General features: G+C 54.0%; 2 protein-coding genes across 3 annotated transcripts; one reads left to right on the top strand and one right to left on the bottom strand.

Moving 5' to 3' along the window:
• The first annotated feature begins 1,628 nt into the window (after positions 1–1,628).
• On the top strand, positions 1,629–5,072 carry LOC117008457 (potassium voltage-gated channel subfamily V member 2-like). The gene is made up of 2 exons (XM_033082335.1): positions 1,629–2,884; positions 4,260–5,072. Exons 1-2 carry the CDS (start codon positions 1,634–1,636, stop codon positions 4,524–4,526), a joined length of 1,518 nt encoding a protein of 505 aa, XP_032938226.1. The 5' UTR covers positions 1,629–1,633; the 3' UTR covers positions 4,527–5,072.
• A 1,263-nt stretch (positions 5,073–6,335) lies between these two features.
• LOC117008462 (bone morphogenetic protein 4-like) lies at positions 6,336–16,221 on the bottom strand. 2 transcript variants are annotated; one of them, XM_033082340.1, is made up of 6 exons: positions 12,348–16,221; positions 9,260–11,439; positions 9,006–9,142; positions 8,563–8,685; positions 7,953–8,151; positions 6,336–7,593 (listed from the first exon to the last, which is right to left on the bottom strand). In XM_033082340.1, the coding sequence occupies exons 2-6, from the start codon at positions 9,519–9,521 to the stop codon at positions 7,187–7,189; spliced, it is 1,128 nt and encodes a 375-aa protein (XP_032938231.1). In that variant the 5' UTR covers positions 9,522–11,439; positions 12,348–16,221; the 3' UTR covers positions 6,336–7,186. The 2 variants fall into 2 exon arrangements, with proteins under 2 accessions (XP_032938231.1, XP_032938232.1); XM_033082341.1 differs by having other exon boundaries at positions 9,260–11,168.
• Positions 16,222–18,080: the final 1,859 nt, after the last annotated feature.

The following is an 18,080-nucleotide window of genomic DNA, read 5'->3' as shown; positions in this document are numbered from 1 at the left end:
CCTGGATATGTGCATTTGCATGGATTGTGTATTTAGGAATACACATACAGGGAATACAGAATACCAATACGGGGGCTGCATCACCTTTGGATTGTCACATCCTGGGAAAGAGGACTTGGGTAGGGTGGGCTAGTGTGGGGTGCTACTGCTGAACTGGGGACAAGTGGGGAGCTCAGCCAAAAGCAAGGTGAAAAAAATGCCTGAAGCTGTCCCTCCTTTGCCCAAGCAGAGCATGAAGTGCAGGGTGGGAAGGGCTCCAGGAGTCCCACCGGGACAGGGCTGATCTGGGGCCAGTTGAAGTGCTGGTGCTTGCAGGGCCACGTGGCCAAGGTCAGCTGTCGCAGCTGCTCCCAGATTGTACCCTGAGCTGCAGCTGCCAAGCCGAGCCTGGCTGTTCTGTGGTACAGGGCAGAGCACTTGCTCCGTGCAAGGGGGAGTGAGGCCCTGCGGCAAACTCACAAGACATTGCAGGTTTTGCTTTCTGCTCCCTGAGCTGAGTGCTTCGGGTTTGAAAGAAACACATTTTATGGATCTTGTGCCAAAACCTGGGGCTGTGTTTCTGACAGCAATTTCCCTTCCTCTGTCCAGTGCTAGGAAGTGTTTTTGTTGTTCTAATGCTCAGGCTCAGAGACTTCAATTGTAGCAGAGCCTGAGCATCTTTGAGCTCCGCATCTCTGTATTTAATTAGACCAGTTCATGGAGATCAATGCAATGTTTTACATGTTGAAGTAGGATCATATTCCAGGATAAGACTTCAAATATCAGCCTGTTTAATTTTGGTTCCACTTTTCCTCACAAATCCAAAGGATTATTTCCTCCTTTTCAGTTCCAGTAGTTCAGAGGAACTTTTACTACCTGCTTGCATTTCCAGTATCCTGTTCCCTGTTGCTGCCCCTGCCTGGGTGAGCTGTGGGGCTGAAGGCTAATATGATGGCACAGGGACAACCTGTCCCTGAGGGGATCTTCTCAGACACTGTATGGAGGTGGAGGTGGTTCCTTCACCTCATCCCCTCTAAATCTGCACTGTGGGACTTGAGGGATGAGCTGAGAGGTCATGACCATCTCCCTTCCCTGGCTGTGACAGCTGACAGCCGGGGCAGCTGCATTAGCCTTAACGAAGGGCTGGTGCCAAGAACAGCATCTGGTGTGGGGGTACAAAGTCAATACAGATCCTGCATGTCTGCACCTTCCTGTCCCATCAACTGAGGGTAAATTGAGGCAAGTTTGTGCTGTTTCCAGTTTGCTGTCATGGATGTCCTTCCAGGAAACAGCGTGCAGCAAATGCAAGCAGCTAATAAGAACAGAGTAAGGCAAAAGAGAAGTGCAGAGCTAGAAATAGTTCTTTACATAAAGGACTAGTGCCTCAATCTCATTAGTGTCTTAAGGAGTGGGCAGTTGGCTGCCTCCAACTGCCACGATGCAAACCCCAATCTGATCAGCAATCGGCTTTGGGACCCCGGCAGGTGCCACATGGCACCAGGACACAGCTGTGCCCCTTGGGCAGCCACTCCACTGCCCTGAGCTCGCAGCATTCATCCCAGTCAGTGTGTGCCCAGCGGGAGCATTCCCATGAAGCCAGAGCTGCTGTTCTGCGGCCCGTAACAGGAGTCACCGCTTCGGAAGGCTGGGCACCATGAGGCAACAGTGGACCAGGCGCGCAAGTCTCTCAGCCAGCCTGAAGATAGGGGATCACGGGGGCCGCTGCCGGACCCCGGAGGAAGAGGAATCCTACATCCCATTTGCACAGGACAGCCTCATAAGGCAATGGAACTCCATGCAAAATGTGGCAGATGGTTACCAGGAGAAGAACCAGACTCCCATCCAAAGAAACAAGTACCTGCTCAACATTAACGTGGGTGGCAAATTGTTCCAGATAGCTTACAAGGTACTGGCCCAGTATCCCATCACCCGGCTTGGGAAGCTGGCCCTCTATACAGACCCTGTGAAGAAGCTGCAGCTCTGTGATGACTACTTGGTGCAGAAGAATGAGTACTTCTTTGACAGAGATCCTTCAATTTTCCACTACATCTTCCACTTCTACCGCAGTGGGGTCCTGTGGGTGATGGATGAGATGTGCCCGAGTAACTTTGTGGAGGAAATCGAATACTGGGGTATCCATCTGAAATACTCCCAACGCTGCTGCCGGATCCTGTTCGAGGAAAAGCAAGATGAGCTCAGTGAGTATCTGAAAATAGAGAAGGAGCTGGAGGCAGAACTGGAGCCCCTGGAGTCAGGGACGCAGTTTGATGGCAAATTTCTGGGTCGGTTTCGGAAGATGGTCTGGAACCTCATTGAGAACCCATACTCTTCTGTCCCAGCCAAGATCATTGCTGTCATGTCAAGCTTCTTTGTGCTTATCTCCATTGTGGGCATGACACTGAGCACAGTGGAGGAGATGAAAAACAAGACAGGGAAAATGTGGATGGAGCAGATGGAGATGATCTGTGCCATCTTCTTCACCTCTGAGTACCTCATGCGGCTCATATCCTCCTCCAGCTTCAAGAACTTTCTGCGGGCAGCGTTTAATGCTATAGACCTGGTGGCCATCCTGCCCTTCTACATCCAGATCCTCTTTGAAAATCTGGATGATGGAGAGATGCAGTACCATGAGGAGCTGCACAAGGTGGAGAATGTGAGCAAGCTGGGCAAAGTCCTCAAGCTCATCAAGCTCATGAGGATCTTCCGTATCCTCAAGCTGGCACGTCACTCCACCGGCCTCCGGGCCTTCAGCTTCACCATGCGCCAGTGCTACCAGCAGGTTTGCTGCCTCCTTCTCTTCATTGCCATGGGTGTCTTCACCTTCTCTGCTCTCATACACTCGGTGGAACATGATGTCCCTGGCACCGACTTCACCAGCATCCCCTGCGCATGGTGGTGGGCAGCGGTAAGGTGTGAGCAGCTTCTTCCAGAGGGGTGGGGGGAGCAACGTGGGTAGGGGCTGCTCTGGTGCTCAGGGGATGCACCACTGCTGCTGGCCAGGAGGCAGGAAGGGCCCAGCCTTCCCACCAGCTCAGTAATGGTGGGAAACCCAGAGCCCTGCATGCTCTGAGAAAAGAAATCAGAGGTTTAAACTAAGCTCAGAGGCTCAAAAGCTGATGCTGAGGTGGCATGGTGGGACAGAGGTGGTGGCTTGGGAACCTCCAGGCCTGAGTTGAACAAGGGGGATGTGACTCAGTTTTATCTATCATGGGATCCAAGTGTTGAGTGGATGCAGCCTGTGGACATGGAGACAGCCACCCTGGAGAGCCTGAGGTCTGGGCAGTATTGCAGCCCTGCTGAGCTTGAGAGACACAAGAGCTTGTGGGTCTGAGACGGGGAACCCAGGACTGCATGTGGGACCTATAGTCACACTTGCCTCAGCTCATGTCATGTCAGTGGACACAGACTGGGGTGTGCTGCCTGTTCGTTGCCCTGCTTATGTCAGGAGCTGGCAGCTCTGCAGAGCTGAGCAGTATAATCAGCCTGGGATTACCTCCGAGATGGAGAGCAGCTGAAGCACTTGAGAGCCACGGGTTATGAGGACGTTTTGATTTACAGATTAAATGATCCCACAGATCACTTCTGCTCTTATAATCCCCTTTGGCTACAAAAAGCTATTTGTTTCAAATTCATCCCTCCTCGAGGAAGGGCAAAGTCACTCAGCAATATCACCAGGTTCAAGTGTTTCAACATCCCAGGCTGAGCCTGGCTCTGGGAGCACAGCTCCCTGCCAACCCCAAACCTCTCTGGCTCAGCTCTCACTCTATACCCATAGCCCTGCTCCCTATTTACTAAACATGGTTAATTCCCAGGCAATGCCTCTGTTTCACCTAGAGGGAGGCTCCAGGAAGCTTTGTTTGTTTGGCAGCTCACAACCAGGAAGCTCTGGAGCCACAGTTCTGAGGGGGAAGGAAGCTCCAGCAGACACTGACTGCTGGGGAAGGTTCAGCTCGTGGGTGTCCAGATGCCTTTGAAGAGACACACATAAAGCAGTGAGGGAGCAGGATCTGGCCTCTGATCTGTGCTTCTGTGGCTCAGCCAGCCAGCTCTCTCCTTCAGCTCTCCAGGCTTGCTGGTCACAGCCTGGACAGTGGAACCCTGGTCGTGCAGGCTCTGGAGAGGGTACAGCTCAGCTGGCTGGCCTTAGGGTCAGGGTCTGGCACTGGTTGCAGGAGACCGGTGGCTCCACAGAGGGGCGGGAGGGAGTGAGTTCCAGCAGCAGCCGGCAGGGTCTGCTGGGCTTGTTCCCGTGGGATTTTACCTTTTCTGTCCCTGCACAGGTCAGCCTTTCCACTGTGGGCTATGGAGACACTGTGCCTGACACAATACTCGGCAGGATGGTGGCATTTGTCTGCATCTCCTTCGGCATCATCCTCAATGGAATGCCCATCTCCATCCTCTACAACAAATTTTCTGACTACTATGCCAAGCTGAAGGCCCATGAGATGAGCCAGTCACTTCAGCTTTCCAGGAGGATCCGCTTGAAGGAGCGAGTACTGCGGAAGTTCTCAGAGTGCTGGAGAGCTGACCCCCGCTATTACCGCTGACCACAGGCTCCCCACCCCCCAGACATTCCCTGTCCTGGCCATCCTCCCACTAGGTCCTGTCCCCCAGGGAGGCTCTGAGCTATGGGCAGAGTCACAACAGTGCTGGGTCTCTGCTGTTGCGCAGGGGCTGCTGCCAGCTGGGACCTCCCTGACTACTGCGTGCTGGACACTGCTGTCCCACAGAGCAGTCAGTCAGAGGCAGCCTGGGACCTGTACGGCCAGGGCAGGATGTTTGTTTGCCATGGGCTGAGGCAAGGGATACCCTTACATCATGGGGAGTGAGGGATGGGACTGAACTACCACCTGCCTGAGGCAAGTAGCTCAGTGTGACACATGTGCAGGTGCTGCTCTGTTCCCCGCTGAGTAGGGCACACACAGATTTTCCTGCCCCATGACTCCTTCCCAGCCATGCTGCCCAGGCCTAATCCAGGATGGGGATTTGGTCGAAAGCCCAGAGGAAAGGCTACAACCATGCATCCTTCCAGCCAAATCTGCTCTTCTTCCCACTGCCCTGGAGTTTGGGGCACAGCCCCAACTCGGGATGCTGCTGTGATGGGACCCACAGGCACTATAGGCATACAGAGCTTGTAGCCAGACCACTTCCAGGAACAGGTATTTAATAAACCAGGCCCAAACCTTCATTGTCATGGATTCTTGTCCAGCCACTGTGTGTGATTCAGTAAACTGCTCATCATTTGGGGTGAGGAAGGGACATCTCCCCAGGGCTCACAAGTCCATCAGTGGAAGGACGGGGCTCTCGGGGATGCAGATGAGTCTGTCCATGCATTAGTTTTGGAATGAGGTGCTTTGGCCTGGGTGCATTGAAACTGGAGCTGGGATGTGCATATGATCAGGACACACCAGTTTGTTCTGTCCAGTGTTTACATCGTGAGAGGCAGTGGGGGACATGTCTGGGGGCCACAGGGGAAGGATTTGACCTCCGGTGTGGGACCATGTCCAGCCAATGGGTCTCTTGAAGGGATGCATCCTTCCCTTGGGTGAGATGGAGAGAGGGACCTGCAGGGAGGGTTGGTGTGGGGCAGGGCCAACAGCTGCTGGTGCTGCTTCCAGGTGAGCCAGGGGAAGAAACGGATACCAGCCAGGTCAGGGTGCAATTCACTCACTTGTGAGCTGGGCTTGGAGATGCAGAGGTATCAGAAGTCTCCTGGTATCACCCTGGGACTGTGGCTAAGCTGCTGATGTTGGAAATTTGCAAGAGACTTGGAGGAGCTGAGTGCTCTGGCAGGGACAGCCACACTGCTGCTGAGAGCTGGACTGCAGGGGACAAGGGAGCTGTGCCAGCAGGTATGAGAGGATCCCTGCCCTGACCACCAACACCTAGACCCACTCCCCAGTAACCCACATTGACACCTGCCCTCTGTACACCTCTCCAGCACTGACCTGACCCCACAGCATTGGGCAGCTCCTGTTCCCATCCCATCTCTTCCATGAGGAACATTCTCTCTGGGCACAGTAGTTTCCTCTGACCATCCTCCACCAGAGCTCTGCCTGGGTTTCAGCTGCAATACAGTTCATTTTCTTCCCGGTGTCTGGTACAATGCTGTATCTTAGATTCAGGGTGAGAATAATCTTGATCACTCACTGATCTCTCAGCAGCTGATTGCTGCTAGGAGACAGGCTGGGCACAGATCAGTGGGTGCTGAGCAACTGGATATCAGGCATCACTTTTCTGTCTTGGGGTTTATGACTCCCTCCTTTTGGTGTCTCCCTTTTCATTAGAAATGAAATTACAAATAGTATTAAATATTACCATATTTTATTTTATTTCCATTATGGAACTTTCCTTATCTCAACCCACAGGTTTTACCTTTTCTTCTGATTCTCCTCCCCATCCCACCGGGGTGGAGGGGGAGGCCAGGGGCTGCACGGTTCTTAGTTGCCATCTGGGGTTAAATCACATCAACCACCACCCACTCACCCCAGCAGCATCAGCTCCAAGTACCTCTATACACACCCTCATAGCAGCCCAGACCCTGTCACCACATTCCCTCAAGCACCTCGACAGCCTGATCATCAATCTGCACCCCCAGCTGCAGGCTGATGGATCATTCATTGGGCACACCAACCTCATCCCCTTGCCCCTGGAGACTGCACTGCAGCTGGATCTTTATCCCTCCATGTGCAGTCCCTTCTCTATGCCTGCGAGATGGCTGCTTGCCCTGTTCCTGGCAGCAGTTCAGAGTCCACAGACAGCCTTTGGAGAATGGCACTTTTAAATAGTTGTTCTGAATTAATTTTACAAGTCACAGTAATGCAGGAATGCACAGACATTTACAGGACACTGTACAGGCAGTTTCTGTCATATATTAGTGCTCTTGCTGTTTACATATAGTACAGCCTGCAGGAGCCTCTACACGGGCAGGGACACCCATACAGGGCACCCCAAAATGGAGCTGCTGCCCTTGGGCTGCTGGTTCACATGGGCTCATTCAGGCTGATTTAATCAGAGCTTGGCCCTGAGCCTTCCTGGGCTGGCCCTGTCAGGAGGTGACACCATCCAGGGCGGACCCAGCTTCACCTTGCTTTGCTTGTCCCAGTCTCTTTTAGAGGGTTTGTGGGACAGACAGCCCACTGATGCTCTGGAGGGAGCGGGTGCAGCCTCACTGGAGTGGTGTTTCCAGCCCCCTGCTCCTCCTGCCTTAGTGGCAGCCACAGCTCCCGGCCACCATGTCATCGTACTGCTTGAGGACCACATTCTCGTCATCATCAAAGTAGAGGAGGTTGATGGAGTAGAGCTTGTCAGGCACACAGCAAGGGCTGCTGACACCCTCGCTCAGCTTCAGGGCGTTGATGATGGACTGCACTGTGGCGTGGTTCGTTGGCCGCATGTTCTCGCCCAGAGGGAAGGGGCAGGAGCCTTTGCAGTGGAAGGCGTTGTACCCCCGTGGTGAGATGATCCAGCCAGACCAGCCAATCTCCTCGAAGTCCACAGACAGGGGATGCCTCTGGCAGGGCTTGATCCGGTCCAGTGAGCGTGTACTGCGTGACCTGCCCAGCTTGGGCACCGGCATCTTGGCAGAGAGATTGGGAGCCTGAGGCTTTAAATCTGTCAGAAAGGAGCATTCAAGGTCATTGGCCACTGCATGAGCCTGGGTAGAGGGAGAAAATACTGCAGCCCCACCAGCCACCTCTCCCCACAGGTTTTGTCTGCAGCCCTCTGGTCACAGCCTGTCACCAGCGCAGAGAGCCACTAGGTGGTGACAGCCTCAGTCTGACAGCCAAACTTAAATCCAGCTTCGCATCTGCAAGCAGGCAATGCCCCTGAGTGGGTTACACCAGAAAGGAGAGAGCCTCTCCCGCCTGCCAGGGAAGGAGGTTTGGATTTGAGGGGCCTACACGTGGGGAGCACCTCCCCGGAAAGGGATGTTGGCACCAAGAGAGTCATGCCAGGCATGTGGGACCCACCTGGGAAGCTGGCTGTAGGCAGCGATGCTCCACGGCGCCCATCATCTGTGAAAAGGACCAGCATGGGCTTCTTGCTCTCATGGTGGCCTCGGCCAGATGCAAACTGCAGTGGGGGGGAGTCGAGCGGGCTCCCTCCTGGACCCTGGACTGTCACCAGCAAACCCTGGTTGCTGCTTTCATCTTCGGTCCAGTCGCGAACCTGGGGAACCAAACCAATGTCACCATGGACCAGGACAGGCATTGCACTGGTGTCCCCACAGGCAAGTCCCAGGCCAGCAGCAGGACATCGTGGACCGGGACCCCTTGAGGCCACACTCTGTGTGCCATGGGAAGGGGCTGCAGCACAGGGACACTGTGGCAGGAGCCAGCACCAGCATTCCCTGCAGAACACTGAGGCAAGTTCAGGGAAGGATGGAGCAGCCCCGGGGCTCTTGGAAGGACTTTTTCCTCCCCCTCCCAGGGGACCTATCCCCCCATGTCACTGGGATGCATCCAGGAAACTACACTGGCACCTGAAAGGCTGCTGGGGGTGAAATGGGTTAAAAAACCTCCTGCATGTGAACCCCAGTATTCCCCCCGTGCTGCACAAAACAGAGGAAAAGTGACTCACAGCTGGAGTGATAGCAAAGACCTCCCAGCCCGAGGTTTGCAGTGAGACAAGCCGTGCTGCCAGCAGCTTCTTCCCTCCGGGGGCGTCCGGCTTGTCTTTCTCCAGTACCTGGTACACACTGACCTGGGGAAGGTAAAAGGTGGTCAACCCCGGTGTATTCTGCCTGAGGGGTTGACCCTGGACAGAGGTGTGGAGGGAGAAGGGGAATTGTCAGCATAGATCTGTAACAATCTTGGTGAGCCTTTGCTGATGTTTGCACAAGCCAGAAGGATATTTAAGAAACAGCCACAGTTAAATTATCGTGATTCTCTGTGAAACATTTGTCCATGTGATCCTAGAGCCACGCTGTGTTCCCACTGCAGGCAAATGACCACGGTGCACCAGGGGCATCCGTGAGCACAGGCTAGGGGACAGTCCATCCGCATCCCCATCCCCATCCTCACCTGGCAGAAGTGATGCCTTTTGGGCCCATCTGTGACCCTCGGCCAGAGGCGGAAGAGGTGCAGTTCTGCCGTCAGGATCTTCTCGTTCTTGGCTACGCTGGAGAGGACAAACAGGAACCGCATCTCCTCACTGTGAGCTAGAGAGAAGGGTGGGTTGAGAAGAGCAAAACCGGGGGCGGCACCGCCACAGGCCACGTTCAGCCCCTCCCCACAGCCGCACCCCAGCACCACAGGGAGCCCCCCCAACTCCTTACTTTTATCCAGGAAGCTGCGGACGGTGTTGCCCTCCAGGATGTCAGGGTTCTTGGTGACACCATCCGCATTGGCGACAGTGTTGAATAGATCCACCATGTACTGGGGTGGCTGCTTGAAGTGAGTTGGGGGAGCCGGAGGGTCTTCCATGCCAAAGACTTCCAGGAGTTTCTTCAGCGCCTCAGCCCGCCGGCTCGCCACGCTGGCTGGGCTCAGGCATGCCGTCTTGGCCAGGGCCAGCAGCAGCAGGACAGTCCCCAGCATGGCTCTGAGCTCCCTGTCCCTGCACAACTTCCCCGGCCTCCCCGGTGCTGCATTTATAACTCACTGGAAAGCTGGACTGGAGTGAAATATGCACAGGAGCAATCAGGAGAGTAAAGAGAGCTAATTGCCATGCTAACAAGGTGAGAAACCCGGCTCCTGGCCCCCCTGCATCAATTAGCCCCAGTACACAAGCGGGAGGGAGGACGGCTCACCAGGCACTCCCAGGGCTGGCAGGGGAAACGGGGGTCTGGGGCCACCAGCCCCTTGCCAGGGTTTTGGCTGGGCTGTATTTGCTCTCCGTAGGAGACTAACTGGATTTTAATGATGGCACTAATGGGACAAATCGGAGGACCTTTGTGTGGAGGAATGCAGCCCATCAAGATGAACATCCCCTTCCCATCCCGGTCCTGCCGCAGCAGCTCGTGCTCCCCCTCCCGCAGCCGCTGCTGAGAGCGAGGATCGTGGCGGGGGCTCAGTGTCACACTGGTGTCCCCACACCACGGCCCTGTCAGGCGTGCAGGATGGAGTGCCCGGGCTCCCCTCTCTCGGGGGCGCAGCCCAGGCTCTGTGTCCTGCCGGGGACCCGAGGCCACGGGGCAGAGCAGGCTCCAGCAGAGGACCCGGCGGTGCTGCGGCCCCGGGCTGTGGGGTAACACCGCAGCAGCAGCAGCACCCTAATCCAGCTTTCCTTTTGCACTTTTTTTTTTTTTTTTTTTAAGGGAAATAAAGGTTTCCTGGAAATTAAAAGGCATTTGCTGCTAATTCCTGAATGCTTTAACTTATTTAAATACCTGGCCAGTGGGATAAAAGCCAATTCTTTAGGTCTGGTTCCTCGATCACAGAGAAATTAAGCTGGTGCAGGTGGACATGCCACACTGTACAGCTGCCATGGGAGTGAGCGGAAAAAATTAGCATTCATTAACTAATTCGTCAACCGGCTGAAGCCCTGCTAGGACCACCTAGTGGGAGACAAGGTGAAGGCTAACGTCCAGCGGTGCCCACAGTTTATTCCAACCCGAAGGGCTGTTAATTATGCAGAACAAGCATGGTGGCAACGACTGGCTGGACTTAATGGAGAGAGGAAGATACCTGTGTCCCCGGGATCCTTTCCCTTCTCTTCCCAGCTCACCAGCAGTATCTGGGGGTGCCTGCAGAGGAGACAGCTCTGCCCCAACACGCCCAGCTCCTGGTTCCCTCTCCTCTCTCCGGCTCCACAGCTAGTAACCGGGAGCAACCCCCAGCCCGTGCCAGACGGCTGCACCCTCCTGGGATGCTGGATGCAGAGGAGTCGTGGAACTGCACAGCGGAGCCCCAAGGACCTGCAAATTGCCCATGATGTTTATTTTACAAGCTGCAAAACATTTTGTAGAGGGTTCATTTATACCCTCTGGTTAAAATAGCGTTTATTCAAAAAATAACCTTCTCTCATTTACATATCCTACAGACAGTCTGGCGGGGGCTTCAGGAGCCCCACCCGCAGCTTCCAGCCCCACTACCCCCGGCACTTGCACTCCCGGATGGCAGCGACGGTGCGGACTTGTTCCCCGCGGCTCTCAAACCTGTGCTTGTCATAGCTGTGAGTGGCACAGCGTCCAGGACAACTTGTGCCTAAACCAGGCATTCTTCCCCATCTGTGACTTCCTGCAGCTAGAGAAAAAACAGTACATCCCCGGTAGCCTCCCAGTGCAGTCATAGAAAAACCAGTACATCTTCAGTATATCCCCAGTACACATCCAGCCCCCCACATCCTGGGCTTTCTGTTCACGCTGAAGAAAAGGGTAGAGTAGGAGCGGGGAGAAGGGAGGCAGCTCTTTTCCAGCAGCATCTATTCCTTACTCCTGGAGTCCTTGTGAACTATCACCTCCCTCTGCCCGAGCAGAGCAGGTCTTTCTTCCTGAATGGTTTGATTTGCTTCCCTCTGCATGCAAAGAATCACAGAATGGTTTGGGTTGGAAGGGACCTTAAAGCTCATCTCATCCCAACTCCTGCCATAGACAGGGACACCTTCCACTGTCCCAGGCTGCTCCAAGCTCCATCCAGCCTGGCCTGGGACACTGCCAGGGATCCAGGGGCAGCCACAGCTGCTCTGGGCACCCTGTGCCAGGGCCTGCCCACCCTCCCAGGAACAATTCCTGCCCAAGATCCCATCCAGCCCTCCCCTCTGGCAGTGGAAGCCATTCCCTGTGTCCTGTCCCTCCATCCCCTGTCCCCAGTCCCTCTCCAGCTCTCCTGGAGCCCCTTTAGGCCCTGGAGGGGGCTCTGAGGTCTTCCTGGACCCTTCTCTTCTCAGCTCTCAGCTCTCCCAGTCTGTCCCCAGAGCAGAGGGGCTCCAGTCCTCAGAGCATCTCCATGGCCTTCCTTGGACTTGCTCCAACTTGTCCATGTCCTTCCTGTGCTGGGGACCCATATTTCAATATCTACAATCAACACACAGTCCTGCCCCTACAGCCTGAAACAACTGCCTGGACACACCCTTCCCCAGTAACCCCCTACTCTTCCTGCCCCACAGCTTTGCCAGCAGGTGAGGAACAGGAGTGGTACATTCCAGGCTGCAGAAGCCACTGTCAGAGTCTGTGGCTGCTGTCCTGGGACACCACAGGTTCTGTAACCACCTCCCAATTCAGCCCCATCACGGCAGGTCCGACTCTTCTCCCCCGGCACTACAAAGCATGGAGGATGAGCTGGGGGTGCTACCCAAACCCTGCCCCTGTCGCCCCGTCCCGGGAGCCGCAGATGCGCTGGGTGAGAGGACCGGGGCAGCTCCCACCTGGCCCGGGGTGCGAATGTGCGGGAGGGAGGGGGATGGAGCCTGGCAGCTGTGCTTACCTAAGCAAGCAGGGATCCCCCGAGGAGCAACTGCCCAAGCACCTTCCCACATCGATTTCCTGCAAAGATTTACAAAACAAAGGCACAAAAATCCCCTGCAGCACCTCAGCAGGGACACCCCAGGACTCTCCACCCTCCCTCCAGCCTCAGGTTCAGCATCCATCCCCAAAGAAGGGCAGCCGCAAGGCACAGCTGGCAAAAAGTATTTTGGGGGCATTGCAGTGGTTTTTGAGTCAGACGTCCCTGTGCACAAAGGTATACTCAACTAGACATTAGGGTGTCTGTTGAACTGAAGATATAACTAACAACTAAATATTTTTAAAAATTAATATAATTGTTCCTTAATTACTTTCTAAAAGAAATCCTCACTCCAAAGAAAAAGCCATTTGTTCCTCAATGGCCCTGATGTATGCATGAATTAGTGGCAGCAAAATACATTTTCTAGTATGAGAGAATAAAAATGTGAGGTTTTTACCACTCTAGTTTGATGCTAGTGTGAAGTTGCTGATGTTAGAGCACCCACCCAGAGCTCAAACCCTGCATGACGGCCCAGCTGAGCCCACCAGGGAGGAGCCAAACTCCCTGGAAACCTACTTGAGCCATTCCTCCCTGAGTCCTGCAGAGCTCTGGAGAATTTCATAATTATGTTCCACCTGGAAGACACTATAACATTTTTCTTTCATTTTGCAGTTCTCCAGTGCCTGAATCACCTCCCCACCATGTGGCTTTGTGACCAGAGCGGTGCTGAACTTTGTGGGCACACAGAAAAGTCCATTTGCAAGGAAAGAAGAGGGAAAATTAACGTGGAGCTGCACCCAAGGTTCTTGCAGCAGCTGCACAGACTATCCAGCTTTTGGTATCCAGCACCCACTGGAAAAGGCTGTTCTCTTTGGGTCACAGCTGGGAGTTTGGGGCTCATTCCTTCACCAGCTCTGGGCTCTAGTGGTAGGTTTTGTTCCTCCATCCCAGTTTCAGACCATGAGGAAAGGAAGGTTATTGTGGGTCCAAGTTGGGACTGCTGTCCCTGACCCTGTGAAAGGCTCAGTTCTGGGCAGCAAGCACAAGTCACTGCAGGTTATGTCTGAGAAAAACTGTATTTGAACACAAAATACTGGTGGCAGCACTTTTCCCAGAACTACACTCTCATACCAGGGATGGGGGAATGTGATTTAGCATTTACTCATTCAGCATTTCCCTCTGGATTTGCCAGGGACTGTGCCCTGAATGGACCTCTCAGATGCTGGAGCCAGTGTTAGGGACTGTCCTGGAGATACATTCCCCAGGCACTTCCAGGGTTTGATCTGCACCAGGGTCCCCACAGGAGCACCAGGTTTGGCATCTGCCACCATGGGGTGGGGGAAAAAGGGAGGCGAGGCGAGGCGAGGCAAGGCAAGGCAAGGCAAGGCAAGGCCCCAGTTCTGTGTTGTGGGATGAAGGAAGGCTGATACCAGAGGGATGGAAGGGAGGAGGCCCTATTCCAGCTTTATCTCAATGAAAAATTCCCAGGGCACAAAGCAGCTCTGGATTTGACATTCTCGATTTGGTTGCAGAAGCGGGGAGGAGGGGAGTGGGCTCTGGGTGGGCACACCAACAGCCACATCCCTGCTGCTGTGTCACCACCACACCAGGACATGCCACCGTGGCAGGTCCTGACAGCACAGGCAGGGTCTCAGCAGCTGGAGAGAAGGGACAAGGGTCCTTCAGGTGCAACTACATCTGCTTGGAACGGCAGAGGCACAGACTGTCTTGCATGGCTCAGTCTGGAACGATGTTCTTCAGGGCAGAATGAAACGATGTTGTTTCTGTGATAAATCCCCTGGCTTTTCTCCCCTCACCGAGTAAATGAGCTGGGGGAGGTCATTTAATTAAATTAAATGAGCTCCATTGCATGAGCTAGAGGAGGGGGAGAAGGATGGCTGAGCTGATGGCCAAGTGGGTTTGGGCTCTGTCTAGGAGCTGGTCTGGTCCTGTCCTGCCGCAGCCTTTGGCTGTGGATCCTTCACGGTTTGTGTTCAGCTCCTGGCTTTAACGGGTTTTGAGTTTCCTGTCCCCTCCCTACTACTTCAGCGGCTATGGAGGAGATTTCATTGTTCCAGGATGGAGCTGTTTCCAGGGGAAGGAAAAGTGATTTCTGAAAGCAAGTATCTCTGGGATGCCTTAAGTGAAGGACACAAAATGACAACGGATTTCTGGAAGTCAGTATTTCTGGGTGAGGTTTTAACATCCTTCTCCAGCCCCGTCCCCTTCCCCCCCACGCCCTATTCCTCTGACGTTTCCAAGTTTTTACCATGACACTGAAAGTATCAGCCCGACTTCACGGGGGAAGATCGAGAAGGAAAGTGCAGAGACCTGCCCTAGGGCCGAGGCGACTTCACATTTGCCAGCCCAGAGCTATTACCATGACTGAGATTCTCTCTCCCCGGGGCAACAGAATCGTCCAGCACCTTCCACTAACACGTCTGGGAAGTAAATGCTGATTCTCCCAGCTCTGGAAGAAAGCACTTCACGCTGCCTAATTGCCTTTTTCACTTGCAGCTGGATAAGCAGCTGCTGCTGCCCCAGGAGGGGACCCGGCCTCACACAGAGCCCTCGGGGGCACACCCGGCTCCTCCAGCTCAGTCTCCAGCGTGGGATGAGTTCCTTTGTCCCGCTCTGACCCAGCGCTCCCGCGGTCTCTGTCCCTCTCTAGTGGCGGTGCCCCAGCCCTGCCACAGCACTTGCTGGTAGGTTTGAAAGGCTTGGCCTTTAGAAATGCCAAAAAAAAATTACACCAGCAAATTCCAGGACAATGGAATTTGTCAAACAGTTGTGGTAAATCATTTCAACAACACTTTCAATTCTGATAAAATCAGTTCATCTCCACTGGCATGTCTTGGGCTATTTTATGAGTGAACTCATGGAACAGCTCACCAGTTCACAATTAATGAGCTCAGCTTTGTCCAAGCGGGAGGTTTTGACCCATATGGAATGATTCAGTTTGGAGTTTCCATGTCCAAGTGATCTTTGAACCATCAGTGTAGTTCACTGGTACTAAAAGGGCATTTCAGACTGTCGGTAAAGAAACTGCATTTTCCAGAGCGAAACTGCATTTTCCAGAGCTCTGTTTCCAGCAGAGCTTTCATCATCAGGTTGGTTTTCTTGCTTTGATTGGGAGGGTTGGAGCAGAGACCCCCGAGGTCCCTCCCAGCTTGGGTTACTCTGATTCCCTGCTCTCTGGCTAGGGAACATGAGGTGGTTATATCCCCATCCTCACCCAGGCACACAACAGAGATTTATCACTGTGCTTACAGACCTGTGTGATAAAGGGCCAGAAACAGGAAACTCAAACCCCAAAACACAATCCCAATATTCCCAAAGGCAGAGGCTCAACTCAGCAGACTGGGTGCCTTGAGCTTGGACACTGGTGCTGGTCACATAAAAGGGCTCATTCCCATATTCCCAGAGGAGGGAGCAGGGGAGGGAGAGGAGCACTCCCTTATTCGTAAGTGCACTGTAGGTTGGGTCAGAGCATTTCCACATGTCGATCGTGACCTCCCAGGGAGAATTTGGAAAAGTTTACAGGGCTGGGAGCCAAAGACATTCCACGGGACAGGTGCTGCAGTGGCAACCCTTGACTGCTTCCACCTCCCTGAGGCCTTCGAGGAGCAGGAGCTGCTCCAGGGGCAACTCCAGGACCTGGGGCAGGAACCCCTGGGGCAGGATCCCCTGGGGCAGGGATCCCTTGGGGCAGGATCCCCTGGGGCAGGATCCCCTGGAGCAGGGATCCTTTGGGGCAGGATCCCCTGGGGCAGGATCCCCTGGGACAGGGATCCCTTGGGGCAGGAACTCCTGGAGCAGGGATCCCTTGGGGCAGGATCCCCTGGGGCAGGAACCCCTGGAGCAGGGAACCCCTGGGGCAGGATCCCCTGGGGCAGGAACCCCTGGGGCAGGGAGGGGCTCTCACCTGCAGCAGTGCAGGACAGGGCCAGGGGACACCTGCATAAAAACACAGCACAGGGAACAACCTCCAGCATCATCTCCTGGCACAAACCTCCCTGACCTGGAACTGCTTCAGCTTTTACTCCTCTCTCACTCTGCCTGCTTGGAGGATACTGCATCAGCAGTACCACCGTGCTGATAACAATGGGACAAATGATAACAAAATTTGTCTCAGCTACAGATGATCCCTAACAGGACACATACATGCAGCACTCACAGAGTTTCCACCTTTCTCCAGGGTCTTTTATCCCAGTGGAGATGCGACTTTAGGCAATGCCAGCTCTCCTGGGGTCAGGAGAACACTACAGCCGTGTCTCCAAATGCACAGGCTCTGTTGAGTCCCTCCTGAGAGTGACACATGGCACATCATGTGGGAATGACATCCTGCCAGCCTTGCTCAAAGAGGCAGAAGCAGGTCTTCAGCCTCTCTGTGCATGGGAGAGCAGATCTCAGGTACAGCAGAGGTGGCTGAAAGAGCTGCTGGGCTGTGAGCAGCCAGAACCATGCTCAGATGCTGCTGGGGCAGCCGGGTGAGCACTGCCACAGCCCCTTCCCTGGCTGAGCTTTGGCCCTTTCTCTGCCCTCAGGTATCCAGCACTACTGGAGAGTTTCCATCTGGCTCACCTGCACAAGCCACTCCTCGGGCCAGGGGAGGATGAGGTGAGGGATTTTCTCACCAAACCAGGGCTGAGTACCACCCAAACACTGACAAAAGAGACATGGCCCACCCCTGGGAAGTCTGCCTGGGAGAGAGATTCCTTCAGTCTGAGGCAGAAATTCCTATGGAATAGTCTGGCAGCAGCAGTGCTCACCTCAAACTGGTGTTTGCAGAGCAGGAGTAAAACACTTTGTATTAGACTGGCCAGTGCACACAAACTAAAACATAATTTAAATTTCACTAGGAAATCACAGGCTTTTTCTTTAGTGAGTATGTGAGGGTTGGGGTGAGAACAGGTGAGTGCCCTGATTAGCAAAAGGAAAAGGGGATGCTCAGCCAAGGCTGAACCACAGACCTTGCACATACTGGGCGAGCAGCCCAGTAGGTCCAGGGCAGAGGGCTCCGTCTCTCCTGGAGCCCAGTGAAGATGCTTGAGCTGGAAACAAACCTGTCCCCGCCCAGCCAAACCCCAGTTTTACAGCTCTCCACACCTCCTGCCTTGGCACATCAACTCTGCATCAAAGGATGGGAAGGTGGGGTCAGGTGTGGGAGCAGGGGAGGTGCAGGAACTTGGCATCCAGGTTTGGATTGGTTTACTTTGCTGTATTTTGAGTGTTCATTGGCTGTTTCTTCTGGAAATCCTTTTGAAATGAGCTATGTTTCCTTAATAGCAGTGTCCCTACTCTAAGATTTATTGATGTAAATCCTTATTTCATCAGATAATAGGGAAGAAAACTTGCATGAAAAGTGCCCACAGCATTATCCAACACCACTGTTGAATGCAAATTGCTTTGATTTGCTGAAGTCACAGACCCAGTATGTGCTGCAAAAATGTAAATTTTACATTGACTTAAAAATGGATTTTCAGCATACTCAATTTCCACCGCTGGCTGCAGGGGACAGGAAGGGACATTTGAAACTCTCACTTGGGGTACAGCTGCTGCTGGCTGCCTGAGGATCCCTTGGCTCAGGGAAGGAGTGAGCAGGAAGCCAGGCAGCAATTCCCAGCTAATCAGCCATTCCAGTGATGACCCCTGTGGATGCTCCTCACCCACAGCAGAGCACAGACAGCTGGCACTTGTGAAAGGACACTGTGC

This window comes from Catharus ustulatus, chromosome 29 (assembly GCF_009819885.2).
Source record: "Catharus ustulatus isolate bCatUst1 chromosome 29, bCatUst1.pri.v2, whole genome shotgun sequence".
Lineage (NCBI taxonomy): Eukaryota > Metazoa > Chordata > Aves > Passeriformes > Turdidae > Catharus > Catharus ustulatus.
The sequence above is the reverse complement of the archived record's forward strand: the minus strand, read 5'-3'. Positions and strand labels throughout refer to the sequence as shown.